A 13,881-nucleotide genomic window follows, 5' to 3' on the forward strand; every position below is an offset into this window, starting at 1 on the left:
ATTCCTAATATTACAAGGGAAAAAGTAGCAATAATTTGAGAATAAATGCGGAATATTTCATATGAATTGTCATATGAGGGGGAAAAAAATAAAAAATAATCACAGTATTTCAAGAATAACGCTGTAATATTTAGGGGGGTGGGGGAGGTATAACACTGATAGAATGGTGCATATAAAAGCTATGAAAATCTTCTGGCACATCAGCACCAGATAATTAATATTAACACTTCGAAATGACTGCAAGAAATTGCGTTCATTTAGATTAGAACGAACAAACTCGAAGAGCACGAAAGAGAAACCGCAGGCAGTGGTCACCTTCAAGGCTATCGATGGTTACATCTAATCACGACTGTTTTCAAAATATTGCTGCTTTTTATTAAGATTTTATTCTTGAAATATTGTGACTTTACTCTCAAAACAGTGTATTATTGTCTTTAAACGGTGGTCCTAAAACGTCACCAAAATAAGAGAAAGATCATTTGGTCATGGCATAAACGATTTCCATATTTACAAAACACCATTTCTATCAAGAACACAAACAAAAAGAAGCAGTTGTAGAGGGTAGTTGGGAAACAGACAGGAAGTGGTTATGGAATAGCTCACTTTTATTACTTGGAACTATAGTGAAGAAGAAAGTTTAAGGAAGAACCAATTATCAGGCTTTACACACTGGAAGACAGTAGAACAAACCTCGGCTCTTTTTTTTTTTTTTTTTTTTTTAAAAAGTAAATTCTGAAAGTCACTAAAGGCGTCGGCAAATCTAGTGATAAAGTCTCTAAGTTGGCAAAAATGATTTAATCATATGTAGAGTGTGTGGTCAACTATGACACAAAGGCAAAATACAGGGTGCAAAAATATTTATTGCTAATAAACCTGCTGTCAGTCGGTGTACATTTGTGGTATATTTACAATAGCAATGTATAGAGGAATGGAAATGTGAGCCAAAAAAGAAAACCAAATATGACATTTAAATAAATACAAGAGACTGTGACTGAACATCACTACAGACATTATCAGCTTGAAGGGCAGGACAGGGGGGAAAAAAACGAAAAGAAAAAAAAAAACCCTCCCAATCAGTGGATTGACCATCATGATTACATAAAGAGACCCCCTATATAAATCTGTTTATATATTTTACACTAGGAAAAAAGCCCTCCAGAAACAAACACCATGCCTTTAACTGGTCAACATTCAGTAATCTCCATGTACAAACCAAACACTTCCGGGTATCAAGTAGTGTCTCTTTTTCACTTTGCCAGCCATCTGATTTCGTCAGAATTGACAGGAAGCTGGAGGGAATGTGCATAAACACATCTAGCGTAATAAGCACGTCTGCAGGTATGATTGTTTCTACTCTTTATTAAGTAAGTGTAATTCGAGTCATTACATATTTATCCATCCTTTGGCTATTCACACATACTAGAGTTAAAACAGTAGCTGACACAGTCATGTTTAGTGAATGAATGATAGATGCTTCATTAAAAACAACTATTTACATTAAGACATGATTAAAAAAAAAAAAAAGTCACAGTAACTGAAGTGCACAAAATGCAGACTAGAGACATAAAATTCAAACTTCATACCATGTTTATAATATGCTGTGTGCCGTGACCAGTGTGTTTCTAAGTGATTAATTACTGGGATAAAATATGGTGGACCTCTATAACATGCAGCAAAGCCGGGCTGAGGCGTCAAGTTTCAGAACTCCTTCGTGTCCTTGTTGTCAAACAAGTGGAGTCTTTGCTCAGCTGTCAAGCCTTCCTTAAGACTCTGAGAAGAGAACAGAGACAGGACAATGCAAGGTCATTTCCATGGAGAATACTGAAACGTGAAGACTAAAGTGATCTCGGTGGACATGCTGAAATCTTAGTGACATGCTTCAGTGATGGGTGAACTGTAAACGTCTCGGTTAAAAGCTGCTTCCGGACATATGAACACTTTTATACCACAGCGCTGCTGAATTCTCAAACCTAACCGGTGAGAAGGTTCGGGTATTTAGTTTGATCCATTTAACAGCAGCGTTGACGACAGTGCAAGCTGGAATTCAAACAGGTTTATTTTAACGCACCTGTTTGACTACGTTAATGTTTCTATAGTAACAGCTCGTGCACAATCAGACTCAATCTAAGATTATGAAGGAAGAATAAAAGTGTTATTTACCAAAAAAAAAAAAAAAAAAAAAAAATCATTGATATGGTTATAATATTGTCTGTAAAAGGAGTCTCCGGTATATGTGCTTGTTAACGGTTCACAAGTTTTCAAGACAGAAAAACACTTTCGCTTTCTGGTTCCTCTTGTAACATGGCAAGGTGCATTTTTTTTTTTTTGCCTGATTATTAATTTCAGGAGAGAGAGGGGGGAAATGAGAAGCTGATGCCTGTTTATAGCTGTTATAATGCAAGTGGTAACAGGAACTAACTTATTTTCATGAATGATCCACAGCATTAAACATAACTGTAAATGGATAACTTTGACCTTTATTAGATTAAAAAGATAATTGTTGACAAATTGCTGTGGTATAAAGAGGAATCAAACACACTGGGACATGCAGTTATTGAAAAATAAATTTTGGAATGGGAACATCATACCAGCCCAGCTTTGATTATTTTCCTGTAACGACATTCCCAGTCATGTTTTATTCCTAACTTATTTACCTGTACCTTGCTCCAGATCCAAAGGACGCAATGAAAGCATTTTTGCATAAGAATAAGCATCACACCAGATTTAGCTGACCACACTCTTGAAGATTAAGCACCAGGGTGTGAAATTAACACACCATCAGCCAAATGCGTGTCAGTTTTTGAAGTCGCAAAACATCATGCCACCTTGGCTGGCAGACTACTATTTATTTACACTTCTAAAAATATACACTCACTGAGCACGTTATTAGGAACAAATGTACACATGCGCATTCATGCAACTAACTAAGAATCAGCCAATCGTGTGACAGCAGTGCAATGCATAAAATCATGCAGATACCAGCCAGCAGCAATGTTCACGTCAGCCCTCAGGATGGGGAAAAAATGTGATCTCAGTGATTTTGTCTGTGGTGTGATAGTTGGTGCCAGACGGGCTGGTTTGAGTATTTCTATAACTGCTGATCTCCGGAAATTTTCACACAACAGTCCCTAGAGTTTACTCAAAGTGGTGAAATAAAGGAAACACATCCAGTGAGCAGCAGTTCTGCAGACGGAAACACCTTGTTGAGGAGAGAGGTCAACGGAGAACGGCCAGACTGGTCCGAGCCGACAGAAACGCTACGGCAACTCATCTCAGAATGTATAACACGTTGAACCTTTAGGCGGATGAGCTACAATTGCAGGAGACCACGTTGGGTTTTGCTCGTCAGGCAAAAAACAGAAAGCTGAGGCTGCAGTGGGCACAGGCTCACCCAAAAGAGTTGAACAGCTTTTGTAAAAATGTAGCCTGGTCTGATGAATCTCGATTTCTGCTGAGGCCCACAGATGATAGGGTCAGAATTTGCTACCAACAGCATGAATCCATGGATCCAACCTGCCTTGTGTCAACAGTGCAGGCTGGTGGAGGTGGTGTAATGGTGTGGGGAATGTTTTCTTGACACACATTGGGACCGTTAATACCAATCAATCATCGCTTGAACGCCACGACCTATTTGAGCATTGTTCCTGACCATGTGCATCCCTTCATAGCCACAATTTATCATCTTCTAATGGCTACTTCCAGCATGATAACGCAGCATGTCACAAAGCAAAAGTCGTCTCAAACCGGTTTTATAAACATGACAAGGAGTTCAGTGGCGTTCCCAGTCACCGGATCTGAATCCAATAGAACACCTTTATTATGTGGAAGATTCGCAGCATGAAAATGCACCTGAAAGATCTGCAGGAATTGCGTGATGCAATCACATCAACATGGACCAGAATCTCAAAGGAATCTTGTGGAATCCACACCATGAAGAATTGAGGCTGTTTTGAGAGCAAATTGAGGCCCTACCCAGTATTAGTATAGTGTTCCTAATAAACTGCTCAGTGAGTGTATATTCAATTTTATCATGGTAATGCTACTAATTTGACTGGTTTATGTGCAAACCATAAAACACTTGTATTAGAAGTGGCAGGTGGGCACATTTTTAATTTTAAACCACCCTGCAGAAATCGGCGCCAGCTCTGCTCGTACACTTAATCCATTAAAAAAAGGGAGCATCCTGGATCATAATCTCTATATGTTGTAATATGCCTGCAATTAAACTCTGCACTGAGAGGAGGAAGCTTTCCAGTAGGTGAGTATTTAAAAGAAAAAAACAATCCACGATTGCTTTTAAATGTTCAGTTTGACAGGGCAAAGTTTCAGTTCCTCTGTACATATAAGGTGAATATGTTGGAGGGAAACACCCTTCTTTCAGTGCGCATGAATGGACAGTGTATAACAAGACGATACCTACTCATGCACCAAAAACTATGCATACATGGTCACAGTCTGCTTTTACTTTATTAACCCGTGTCTTACAGCAAGTCAGTCCATCATCTACACATCTTCTGATCCCTCATGTTTGTCTATTCCTATGTCATTTCATCCAACAATAGCAGTGAATGTGTGTTCGTCTTTAACTATTCCACAGCAAGTCGCAATTCAGAAACTGAGGGGTTGAGGGGGAGGGGGAAAAAAAACACCCAAAAAAAACACAAAGAGATCAGCCACACCACTGTGTGTTAGAGGAGGGACATTCAAAAGCACACTTCTCACCATTACTTACCAGGCTTTCTCCTGTAGGGAGCAACACAGAAATACACTAGATCACTAAAATGGTATATTACAAGGTGTATGAAACTGTGCTACGAAATAAAATAACCCTAATAATAAGACAATAATAAGGTATAAAAATTCCAAAGAAGAATGTGCTTTAGTTCTATAACCTATTATTAAGTTTAATCTATGCTTAAGAGTTTCCTTCACCATCTAAAATCATGCAGGTAGGTGAACTGGTGATGATAAATCACCTCTAGGCATAGATGAGTGCATGAACGTGTGGGTGCATGGTGCCCTGCGAAGAACTTGCATCACATTCAACAGGTATCCACCATGACCCTTGACAAGGATAGAGTGCATACTGAAGATGAACGAATGAACTTTAAATCACTGTTCCTACTGAGATATTTGACCGTATCGGCCCAAATAAGTTTGCAGTCTTGATCCAAACTAGAGATCAACTTAGCTTGCTTAGCACTTTTTAAAAAAATTTTTTATACCTTGTCACTAAGCATGATAGGATGTGAACTGATCTGTGTAGTACTGTGAACTGCTCAGTACTTCGCGGAAATTAGACTATATGGCCAAAAGTCTATGAACATCCCATTCCAGATTTAGTCCCCCTTTTGCTGTTATAACTCTTCCCACTATTCTGGGAAGGCTTTCCACTCGATTTTGGAGTGTCACTGTGGGGATTTGCCCATTCAGCCACAAGAGCATTAGTGAGGTCGGACACTGGCAATGGATGAGAAGACCTGGGGCCCAGTCGGCGTTCCAGTTCATCCCGAAGGTTGCCACTGCCAGCCTTGGCAAACCACGTCTTTACGGACCTCACTTTGTGCACAGGGACACTGACATGCTGGAACAGATTTGGGCCTCTTAATTCCAGTGAAGGAAAATCTTAAAGCATACAAAGACATCCTATACAACTGTGTGTTTCCGGCTTTGTGGCAACAGCTTGAGGAAGCACCACATGGGTGTGATGGTCAGGTGTCCACAAACATTTGGCCATATAGTGTACATGCCACAAAGCACAGCAGGATTGCTGTATTGCTCAGTACTGTATTGCTTTGGAAGTATCTGCACTGGTCATGTTGGAATGAAATTGGTGAAATACTAAAATGAAGGGTGAAAGATTTCTACCCAAGCAACAGTTCTGTTTCGAGATATGTACCTTTGACCTCATGGTACGCTCGGAGCGTTTCGCAGCTGCGGCGGCCATCTTCAGAATGTCCGGGTTGCTCTTTGATTTCATGATATCTGAGGAAAAAAGTATTTGAGATCCTTGGGGTGAGAAAATTCATCTAAAATCAATCACTACACCGAGCAGAAAATTACATTCTGCATAATAATAATAATTTAAAAAAAAAATATATATCGCTCTGGAGTGCTGCATATGGATTTGTCCACTGGGAGACAAAATTGGTTATCCAGATTATACACTCCGACATCTTACCGTATCCTCCCCGCTGCACCTCCTCTGGTGTGGGCTCTCCCAATGCCTCATGTGCTAACTGTAACTGCTCCCGTAGCCGCACCAGATCTCGCTCGGCCTTGGCCTTCACGATGCTCAGCTCTGTGTAGATGTCCTTGTACTTATCCGTTGCGTACTTTTTATCCTAGAGTGTCGAAATCAAACAAGTTCAGCATTCCGGTGCTGTGTGTTCATTCGACTGAATTAATTAGGAATTGTAGCTGATAATTAAATGCGTACTCTTTGAGCGGCTTGTAGTTCGTCTTTTAATGAGTTGATCTCCTGCTTCAGATACTGGACTTCTGATTCCTTCACTCTCAGCATGACCTACAAACAAGCTTATATATTACTTATATATTGTACAAGTAGCATTTTATTTTACTTCATCAAGTAATTCAATTCTCTGCCTGGAAAATATATCAATTGTACTCCCTTATTTTTCTATTTAGCAAAATATACAGCTCATAATCTACTTCCTGTTTGTTTGTTTGTCCAATCACTGCCTCAGTAGTATTGCTAATTTGTGCTAGCAAGCCTATGAGGTAATATTAAGTTCATGCCCAGCTAGTGGTAAACTAGAACAGAGTATATGCTTCATTCAAATTTGTAACATATGCGATTTGCAGCATTTTGCTATAGCAGTGGTTCCGGAATACCCTTGCCCTGCCCACGTTAGTGTCTGACCTGCTTGAACATGCCAACTGTGACTCAGGAACAGGCTTAAGTAGTTTATTTGTTGGATCCCATGTATGAAGTAGGGAAAAGATTCAGGACCCACATACTCCAGGAGCAGAGTTAGGAGAGCAGACAAGGTACATCTAACAGCCTGGACTATATACTGTAGGTTTTACATATGTAGAAGTATTTTAGACATAAGATTGTGTTTGTGTGGAGTGGATAGGAGGAGTGAACACGCACCTCTAGTTCATATAGCTCCTTTCCATGAATGACCGTTCCAGATTCGCCTTCCTCACTGGTCATTGATCTCATTTTTGTTATTTCAGCAGCCAGACGATTATTCAGCTCCTTTTAAAACCACAAAAAAAAAAACACAAGCCTCAATGTACAAACCCAAAGGCTTAAATGTTGAAAAAGAAGAAGAAAAATAATACGACGGAAACATCACTTCAATCATGCTACACGATACATCAGCTATCATGGATTGTGTTCATGCACATGCATCCATTTCTGGGTTTAAGTAAACTACAGCAGGGTAAACATCTATAGAGGTAGATGGGACACCGTACTAAATATCCTTTTTGCATTACCATTTGCTCAAAAAGTGAAAGGAAAAAAAAAATCCAGTATTTCCTTCCCATGACTTTCCAAGAGAAGGAAAAATATATAGCGATGGATTACAGCAGTCAGAAGAGAAAAGATGTCAAATTTATCATCACACCCTCAGCAGCTGTATTAGAAACCCCCTTGCAACAGTGTTTACTAGTTTTGTTGCAATTTAACACCAGAGTAATGTAACAAGTAGTGTTATAAATATACCAAAATTTTTGTAAAGAAGAAAATATAAAAGAAAAACCTGGTTTTTCTATTTTGTAATATATAAAAAACTATAAGCAAGAAAAAAATAGCTATTTTGTAATATTACTGATTGAACAATACTTAATAAAAATAAATAAATTATTTATAGGTACAAATAGTAATACAACAATAGTACTATATTTCTGACTTAATTCATTTTATGCATTAGACTTTTTATTTTTATTATGGCGGCAAACCACAGGAAGACCTCCGTTTAGTTGGCAACAGTTTTTTAAAATTCACTTCATTACCAACCATGTGAAATGCTGTAAACCTCTGCCGACAAAAACGTCTGAGATTATGCTAACGTAAAAAACCACAGTGCTCATTAAGTCCTTATTTTTACATCAAGGAATTTGAAGACTTTAAGGACCCACGGACACCCTGTCATGACTCCAAGCGGTGTCGATGTTCGTGCTGTCTCGCATTATTAACCCCTTTGCCCCTTTGTTCTGCTTACCTGGTTGTGCGCATTAAGCTCCTGATTCTCTCTCTGGCACTGACGCAGGGCCTGTCTCTCAGCCTCCAGCGCCTGTGCCAGGTGAGCGTTCTCCAGACATTTCTGTGAGTACTGCTCTGACAGCACTTCGATTTCCCTCTGAAATGACAGCAGCTCCTCCCTACCAAAAGCACATACACAATGGACTCGCATCAATTATCACTGCTTTTCCATTCCACTTTCTCATCCTGTGTTAAACTAAAAAACACAGATCGTGCCAATAAAAGGTTTGTGAGCAGATCATGGCCGAGTTGATGAATAAAACGGCATGTGAATGAATAGGCCAACAGCTTAACCCCACAGCTCTATTAAACATTTGCCAACCAGGTTGAGTCACATATTCAGGCTTTAGGCAGTCGTCTTAAATGCTTCATTCAACTCCTTTTGTATACAAAAGGAAGTAGTACATAACTGATGATACCATCTCATTAGAGGAGATAATCCCCGTTTCATTTGTGATGCAGAGAACTGGATCAACTTGAGAATGACGACCTGCATGAAACGTAAATTCCATCTCAGTAAACTACTTACTCGTGTTGTCTGCGAATTTCATCAATGTCTGCATTTTCGGTGTTACTATGGGATTTCCTTGCTTTGTCCAATTCTTTCTCCAACTCAGTCCGATGTGCATTCTTCATAGCTTCAATAGCTTCAAAAAAAAAAGAAGAAGAAAAAAAGATAAACAGACACGTCTACACAAAGCCACAGCGCTCTGATAGCTATATAAACTTCACTTTTGTGAGAACTCACCAGCAATGGTGGCTGCTGTCTCCTCGGCCAACAGTCTCTCCTTCTCCTCCTGCAGGTTCTCCAGTTCCCGCTGGTGTTTCCTCTGCAGCTCGTCTATTACCTTCTGATGCGACTCCTCCATGGCAGCAAAGCCTCTCTCACATGTAGCCTGTACGGTGGACAAAGAATCAGGCGATAGGGGGCGCCATTTAGTGTATTGTTTCAACAGATTTTGGAACTAAATGCTGCCTTTCACAAGGACAACAAGCACGCACACGCAGCAGAGAAAGGTTTCCACAAAAAGCTAGACAGATTAATACTCTACACTGAACACAGACAGCACATAGAAGCCAGACAGAGACTTGGTATAGGTTACATAGTTCTCACTAAATTAAAATAATTATTCCAGACTGCCTTTCTGTCCCAGTTACATCCTATTACCAATGGTACTTTCGGACATGACTCACGTTTTTTCTTCGTCTAACAGGGTCGTTATAATTTGAGAAGTGTTCTTAACGAGCTTTTCCTTTTATTTCATCTTTAATGGAAAGCAGGCCATGACTTTTATATATTAAAAAAAAAAAGAAAAAAAAAGTAAACAGCAAACCACCACTCTTCTAGAACAGCAGCAGAGCAGCGCATCTGGGGAACGAATGAACAATGAACCATCTGCAAACAATGAAAGGATATCTATAGGAAAGCGTGTTTTCATAAGCACGCCTTCAGAGCAAACCGTTTGTACAATTACAGTGCAAGTTTCCACATGAGGAGATACGAAAGCCCTTCCAAACACGTCGGGCCAAACTTACATCCGACGCATACCGAGCGGCACTAATCTTGGAAATCAGTCATCGAAGCCGTCCAACTCTCCGCGGGCCTGATCGGACGAGCATACAGGGCGTTTGTTTTCATATGGCTAAGTCCCAGGGATAGAGCCCTGTCTCGTGAACCTCTGCTTTAATGACAGCCAGCTCCCGCTGTGAACAGAGCAGCTTCCTGTCCCCACATCACAGCCACATCTGCACTTGTTTATTCACCCGTTCCCCTTTGGTGGAAAAATCCAATTTCCTCTTTTGTCAGGAATATCATCCAACATGGTGTCATGAGCAATATACAAACAGGATGGTTAAGATCTTAATATTTCATTTAACCGGCAATCACAACCATAATGAAATATTTCTATATCTAGCACTACATACAAAAGTGACTGCTTTACACCATGGCAGCATAACTGTAGCTATAAACTGTAGCATGGAAAAAAGCTCCAAAAAACTAGCCATGTTTGGGGGGGGGGATGTAGAGTAAATATTCATTTCATTAAACTGCAAAATAAACAATAGGGTCCAAAGACCCACTGATCAAGTAGATCATTTTTTCTTAGCTACCCCAGACAACAACCTCCAGCAAGGTTTCTTTCCTTTTTTTTTATAGAGCAATGTCTAAAATGTTCACTATTTCCTAAATAATGGTTCAAATTGTGTTTGAAAGTCACCAGGCAGACATACTGTACGTCAGCCAGGCAATTACTTACACATAAAGTTAGACTTCAGTTTTAAAATACCGATAAATCCACTGAAATCAACCTGAACTGGAAAATATTGTGAGACGGCCTACTATACAACCTGAGCCATTAAAGACAGGCTGTTGTGAAGAATATCAGAAAGAACTAGAGCAACAAGGAACTATTTTAAATCCAGCATACAAAATCAAAAGTGACCTGCATGCGGCCTGACGAGGACATGATGCAAGTTGCACAGCATTCCTCTTCTAATCTTTGGTCTAATCAAAGCAAAAGGTTATACTTTATCCTCTGCTGCAGGTTTGACGTGACATGAAAATCGCAACTGCGGTCGATGCATTTTTAGCCGATTCCTTTTTTATTTCATTATTTATTTATTTATTTTTTTAAAAAAATGCTCCTTTTAGATTGAACTGAGTGGCTGAGAGACATCACGCAACTTCTTAAGTCTGGAAGCATGCCTTTTTTGTTGTTGTCGAGGAACTTGTTTATTTTTTTTTCTGTTTTATTAAGTCAAACTTCCTATGTGCTATCGAAATGGGTTCCTCTACATACAGCCAACATCAAAAGCTACAAGCATGCCTAAGGTTAACGACCATGCAAGGCTGGTGATGAATTATAAAGGTAAAGCAGAAAAGGATGGTAGGATTAGTAAATGGAGAGGATGGGGAAGGGGGGGAGGTGGGGGAGTCGGAAGTTGCCACAAGGGTACACAAGCCATCACGGATGGAGAAACAAAAAGTACAAGGAACACAATGACCTTCAGGTTTTCCAGGTCTTTGTTGTATTTCAGACGAAGTAAAGCTGCGTCCTCTTCTCGCCGTTTCGTCTCTTCCGTCACTTGCGTCGCGAGCTTCTCGATGCGCTGTTTGAGGGAAGCTGTGTTTAGATGGCCATCATTTGGAAGTTCTGCTCTAAGAGAACCCATCGCATCATTAAGCTCAGCCAGTTCCTGGTTAAAATGCTCCACCAACATGTTGCGCTCCACTTCATGCTTCTTCTTTAGATTCTCCATGCAGACAGTCAAAGAGTCGATCTCTTTTACGTTCTCCTCTGATCTCAGTCTTAGTGTTTCCTCACTCTTGGACACGTCCTCCTTCAGCTTAGCCACTTCTCGCTCATAGGCCTCCCTCACTTCTCGAAGCTCCGTCTTGTGTTTTGCCGCCATGTCTTGTAACTGAATGGCCTTGTCCAGGGAATCGATCGGTTCGTCCTCTATGTGGATGCACGTAACTGGCTTGGAGTAATCAGCGATAGTGTTCTGCGGGCTTGACGTTTGGGTCGCCATTTGGTCAAGCTGCAATTTAAGCTCCAGGTTTTGCTTTTTTAACCGAGAACAACCACCACAAGCAGCTGTGGCTGCTTCAATGTCCGAGTGCATTTCATTCTCCGTTTGGAATATTTGCCGTATTAGAAGATATGTGCGAGTTACCTCCAATATGGCATCTTGAATACACAGAGACAACGGTGTTTGAGGTACACGGCTAGACAGCGTTAAAGCCAAAGGCTTGCACTGTACATTTGTAGGTTCATTAATGGTTGACGCAATCTGATTCAACAGGGTTACTTTACTTTGTATGGTTTCAATAAGCTGTTTCATAACGACATCATTAATCTTCTCATCTCCTACTACATCTTTATTGGTCTGCATCTCGGCATGTTCAGTGTTTACTGGCCTCTCAATGTTTTTGATCACAGTAAATAAGATTTTGTTTTCCACTAGCATTCGTTCCACTATATTTTTGACAACAAATGCTTGCTCGCAATCTCCGTTACCTACTTGACTATTCTCAATGCCACTTAAAACTCTATCCAAAATCTCACGCTCGAACAACGCAATCATACTTCCCGTCAAATTCCTTCCCACATTACCTTCCTCAAAGCCAATGCGCGATCCATCACGTTCGTTCTCAATGGACTTCATCAACATGGCTAATACCTGATTAAGAGCATTAGACCTCCTCTTGAAACCTTCCGACACTTCCTCCATCACATCTCCATCACTCTGTATCAACACTTGGCACTTACTGTCTACTCTGCCTTCATCATCTGCCTCCACCTCTTCCACAGCTCTCTCTTTCAACATTCTAATGTCCTCTTCAGCCTCTGAAAGCGCTCGGTTAAAAGTCCGTTCAGCCTCTTGCTTTTTCATCTGGAGTTCCGTGTTCTGCACTTGAAGCTCTCTACAGATTTGTTCAACAGATCGGAGCAACTTTTCCTTTTCGGAAAGCTCGGACTCCATCATCTCTATACGATGTCTGAGGTGCTCTTTCTCCAACTCTGATGATTCGTCATCTTTTTCATTTTCGGGCACCTGAAATCCCAGACCTTTCAGAGTAGCCTCTTTGAGCTGCAGCTTCTTTTCAGTATCTTTCAAACTATTCCCAAGTGACTCCAACTTGAGGAGTGCCTCTTCAAGCTTCTGAGACTTGTCAAGGAGTTCCTGCTCATACAAATTCTTAAAAGCTTCTTTGTCTCCTGCGTCAATCACGTCCTGATTTACTCTGCTTTGCTGATACTGTTTCCCACTTTGAAGCTCTGCTTTTAGTCTGTCTATCTCTCGGTCTGCCTCTCTCAACTGGTTGACTATTTCCTGATAACGCTGGTTTAGTGCTTCATTTTCACTCGTTAGCAGTTCGACCTTTTGAGATAGACCACGGTTTGTCATCTGCACCGAGTCGTCCTGTTGACAAGGAGACATATAGGGAGTTTTCTGGACCCTTCCTAACATGTCCTCCATTGTGATCAGCCGGGCCTCGTAATCCCGAATGCTGTCCCCGGCCTTGGCCAAACTCTTCCTCATTGTCTCGTTCTCCGTTTCCTGCTGACTTTTAAGACATTCCAAAAGTTTCTGGCATTTCGTTATGTCGCTCGAGCCATCATGTTCGTTTGTGTCTCGAGGGAGATCGCACAGTACCGAATCAGTGTGACAGTGCAGCAGTTGAGTCAACTCTTTAACCGACAACGGTTTACTACAATCTATCAAGTCCTCAAGCTCTCTGATCTTGCCCTCATTATCCAGAAGTAAAAAGGCGACCGATTTTGTAACGCGATTAGAAGAAAGGATCTCTGAAGTGGATGATTTTTTGGTGTCAGAAAGGCAAGGTTCCGTGGTGCATAAGTGTGAAAGCGAAAGGCCAAGCTGTGCCTGCATGTTGCGCTTTTTCAGTTCTTGCAGCTGGAGAAGCTCTTTGGTTTCCTGGTACTTCTTTGTTAAGCTCTGAGCTTGAGAACTAACCAGTTCTGGCTTCTTCATCTGGGGCTTTGTCTCAAGACTCAAAGGTGACTCCAGCTTGGAAAAGGGGACCAGACAGTTGGTTAAAATTTAGCAGAGGTGATTACGGATCATTTTAATTTGTTGATTACATCAATAATGTCTCTGAAGATCTGAAGTATATT

The 13,881-nt window shown here is 40.7% G+C and overlaps 1 protein-coding gene across 6 annotated transcripts in view; it reads right to left on the minus strand.

Annotated features, from left to right (window-relative positions):
• Positions 1–840: 840 nt before the first annotated feature.
• Positions 841–13,881, minus strand: part of mprip (myosin phosphatase Rho interacting protein) — a 41,975-nt gene continuing 28,934 nt past the window's right edge. For 4 of the 6 annotated variants that reach the window (XM_047159472.2, XM_017483225.3, XM_017483224.2 and 1 more), the window contains exons 16-24: positions 11,243–13,774; positions 8,985–9,132; positions 8,766–8,883; positions 8,196–8,355; positions 7,118–7,225; positions 6,440–6,526; positions 6,182–6,344; positions 5,900–5,985; positions 841–1,770 (exon numbers count right to left, since the gene is read on the minus strand). In XM_047159472.2, the coding sequence (XP_047015428.1) occupies positions 1,699–1,770; positions 5,900–5,985; positions 6,182–6,344; positions 6,440–6,526; positions 7,118–7,225; positions 8,196–8,355; positions 8,766–8,883; positions 8,985–9,132; positions 11,243–13,774 (3,474 nt within the window). In that variant the 3' untranslated portion in view covers positions 841–1,698. The remainder of the gene's footprint in view (positions 1,771–5,899; positions 5,986–6,181; positions 6,345–6,439; positions 6,527–7,117; positions 7,226–8,195; positions 8,356–8,765; positions 8,884–8,984; positions 9,133–11,242; positions 13,775–13,881) is intronic. The other 2 variants (XM_017483229.3, XM_017483230.2) reach the window with 2 other exon arrangements.

This window comes from Ictalurus punctatus, chromosome 13 (genome assembly GCF_001660625.3).
Source record: "Ictalurus punctatus breed USDA103 chromosome 13, Coco_2.0, whole genome shotgun sequence".
NCBI classification, from domain to species: domain Eukaryota; kingdom Metazoa; phylum Chordata; class Actinopteri; order Siluriformes; family Ictaluridae; genus Ictalurus; species Ictalurus punctatus.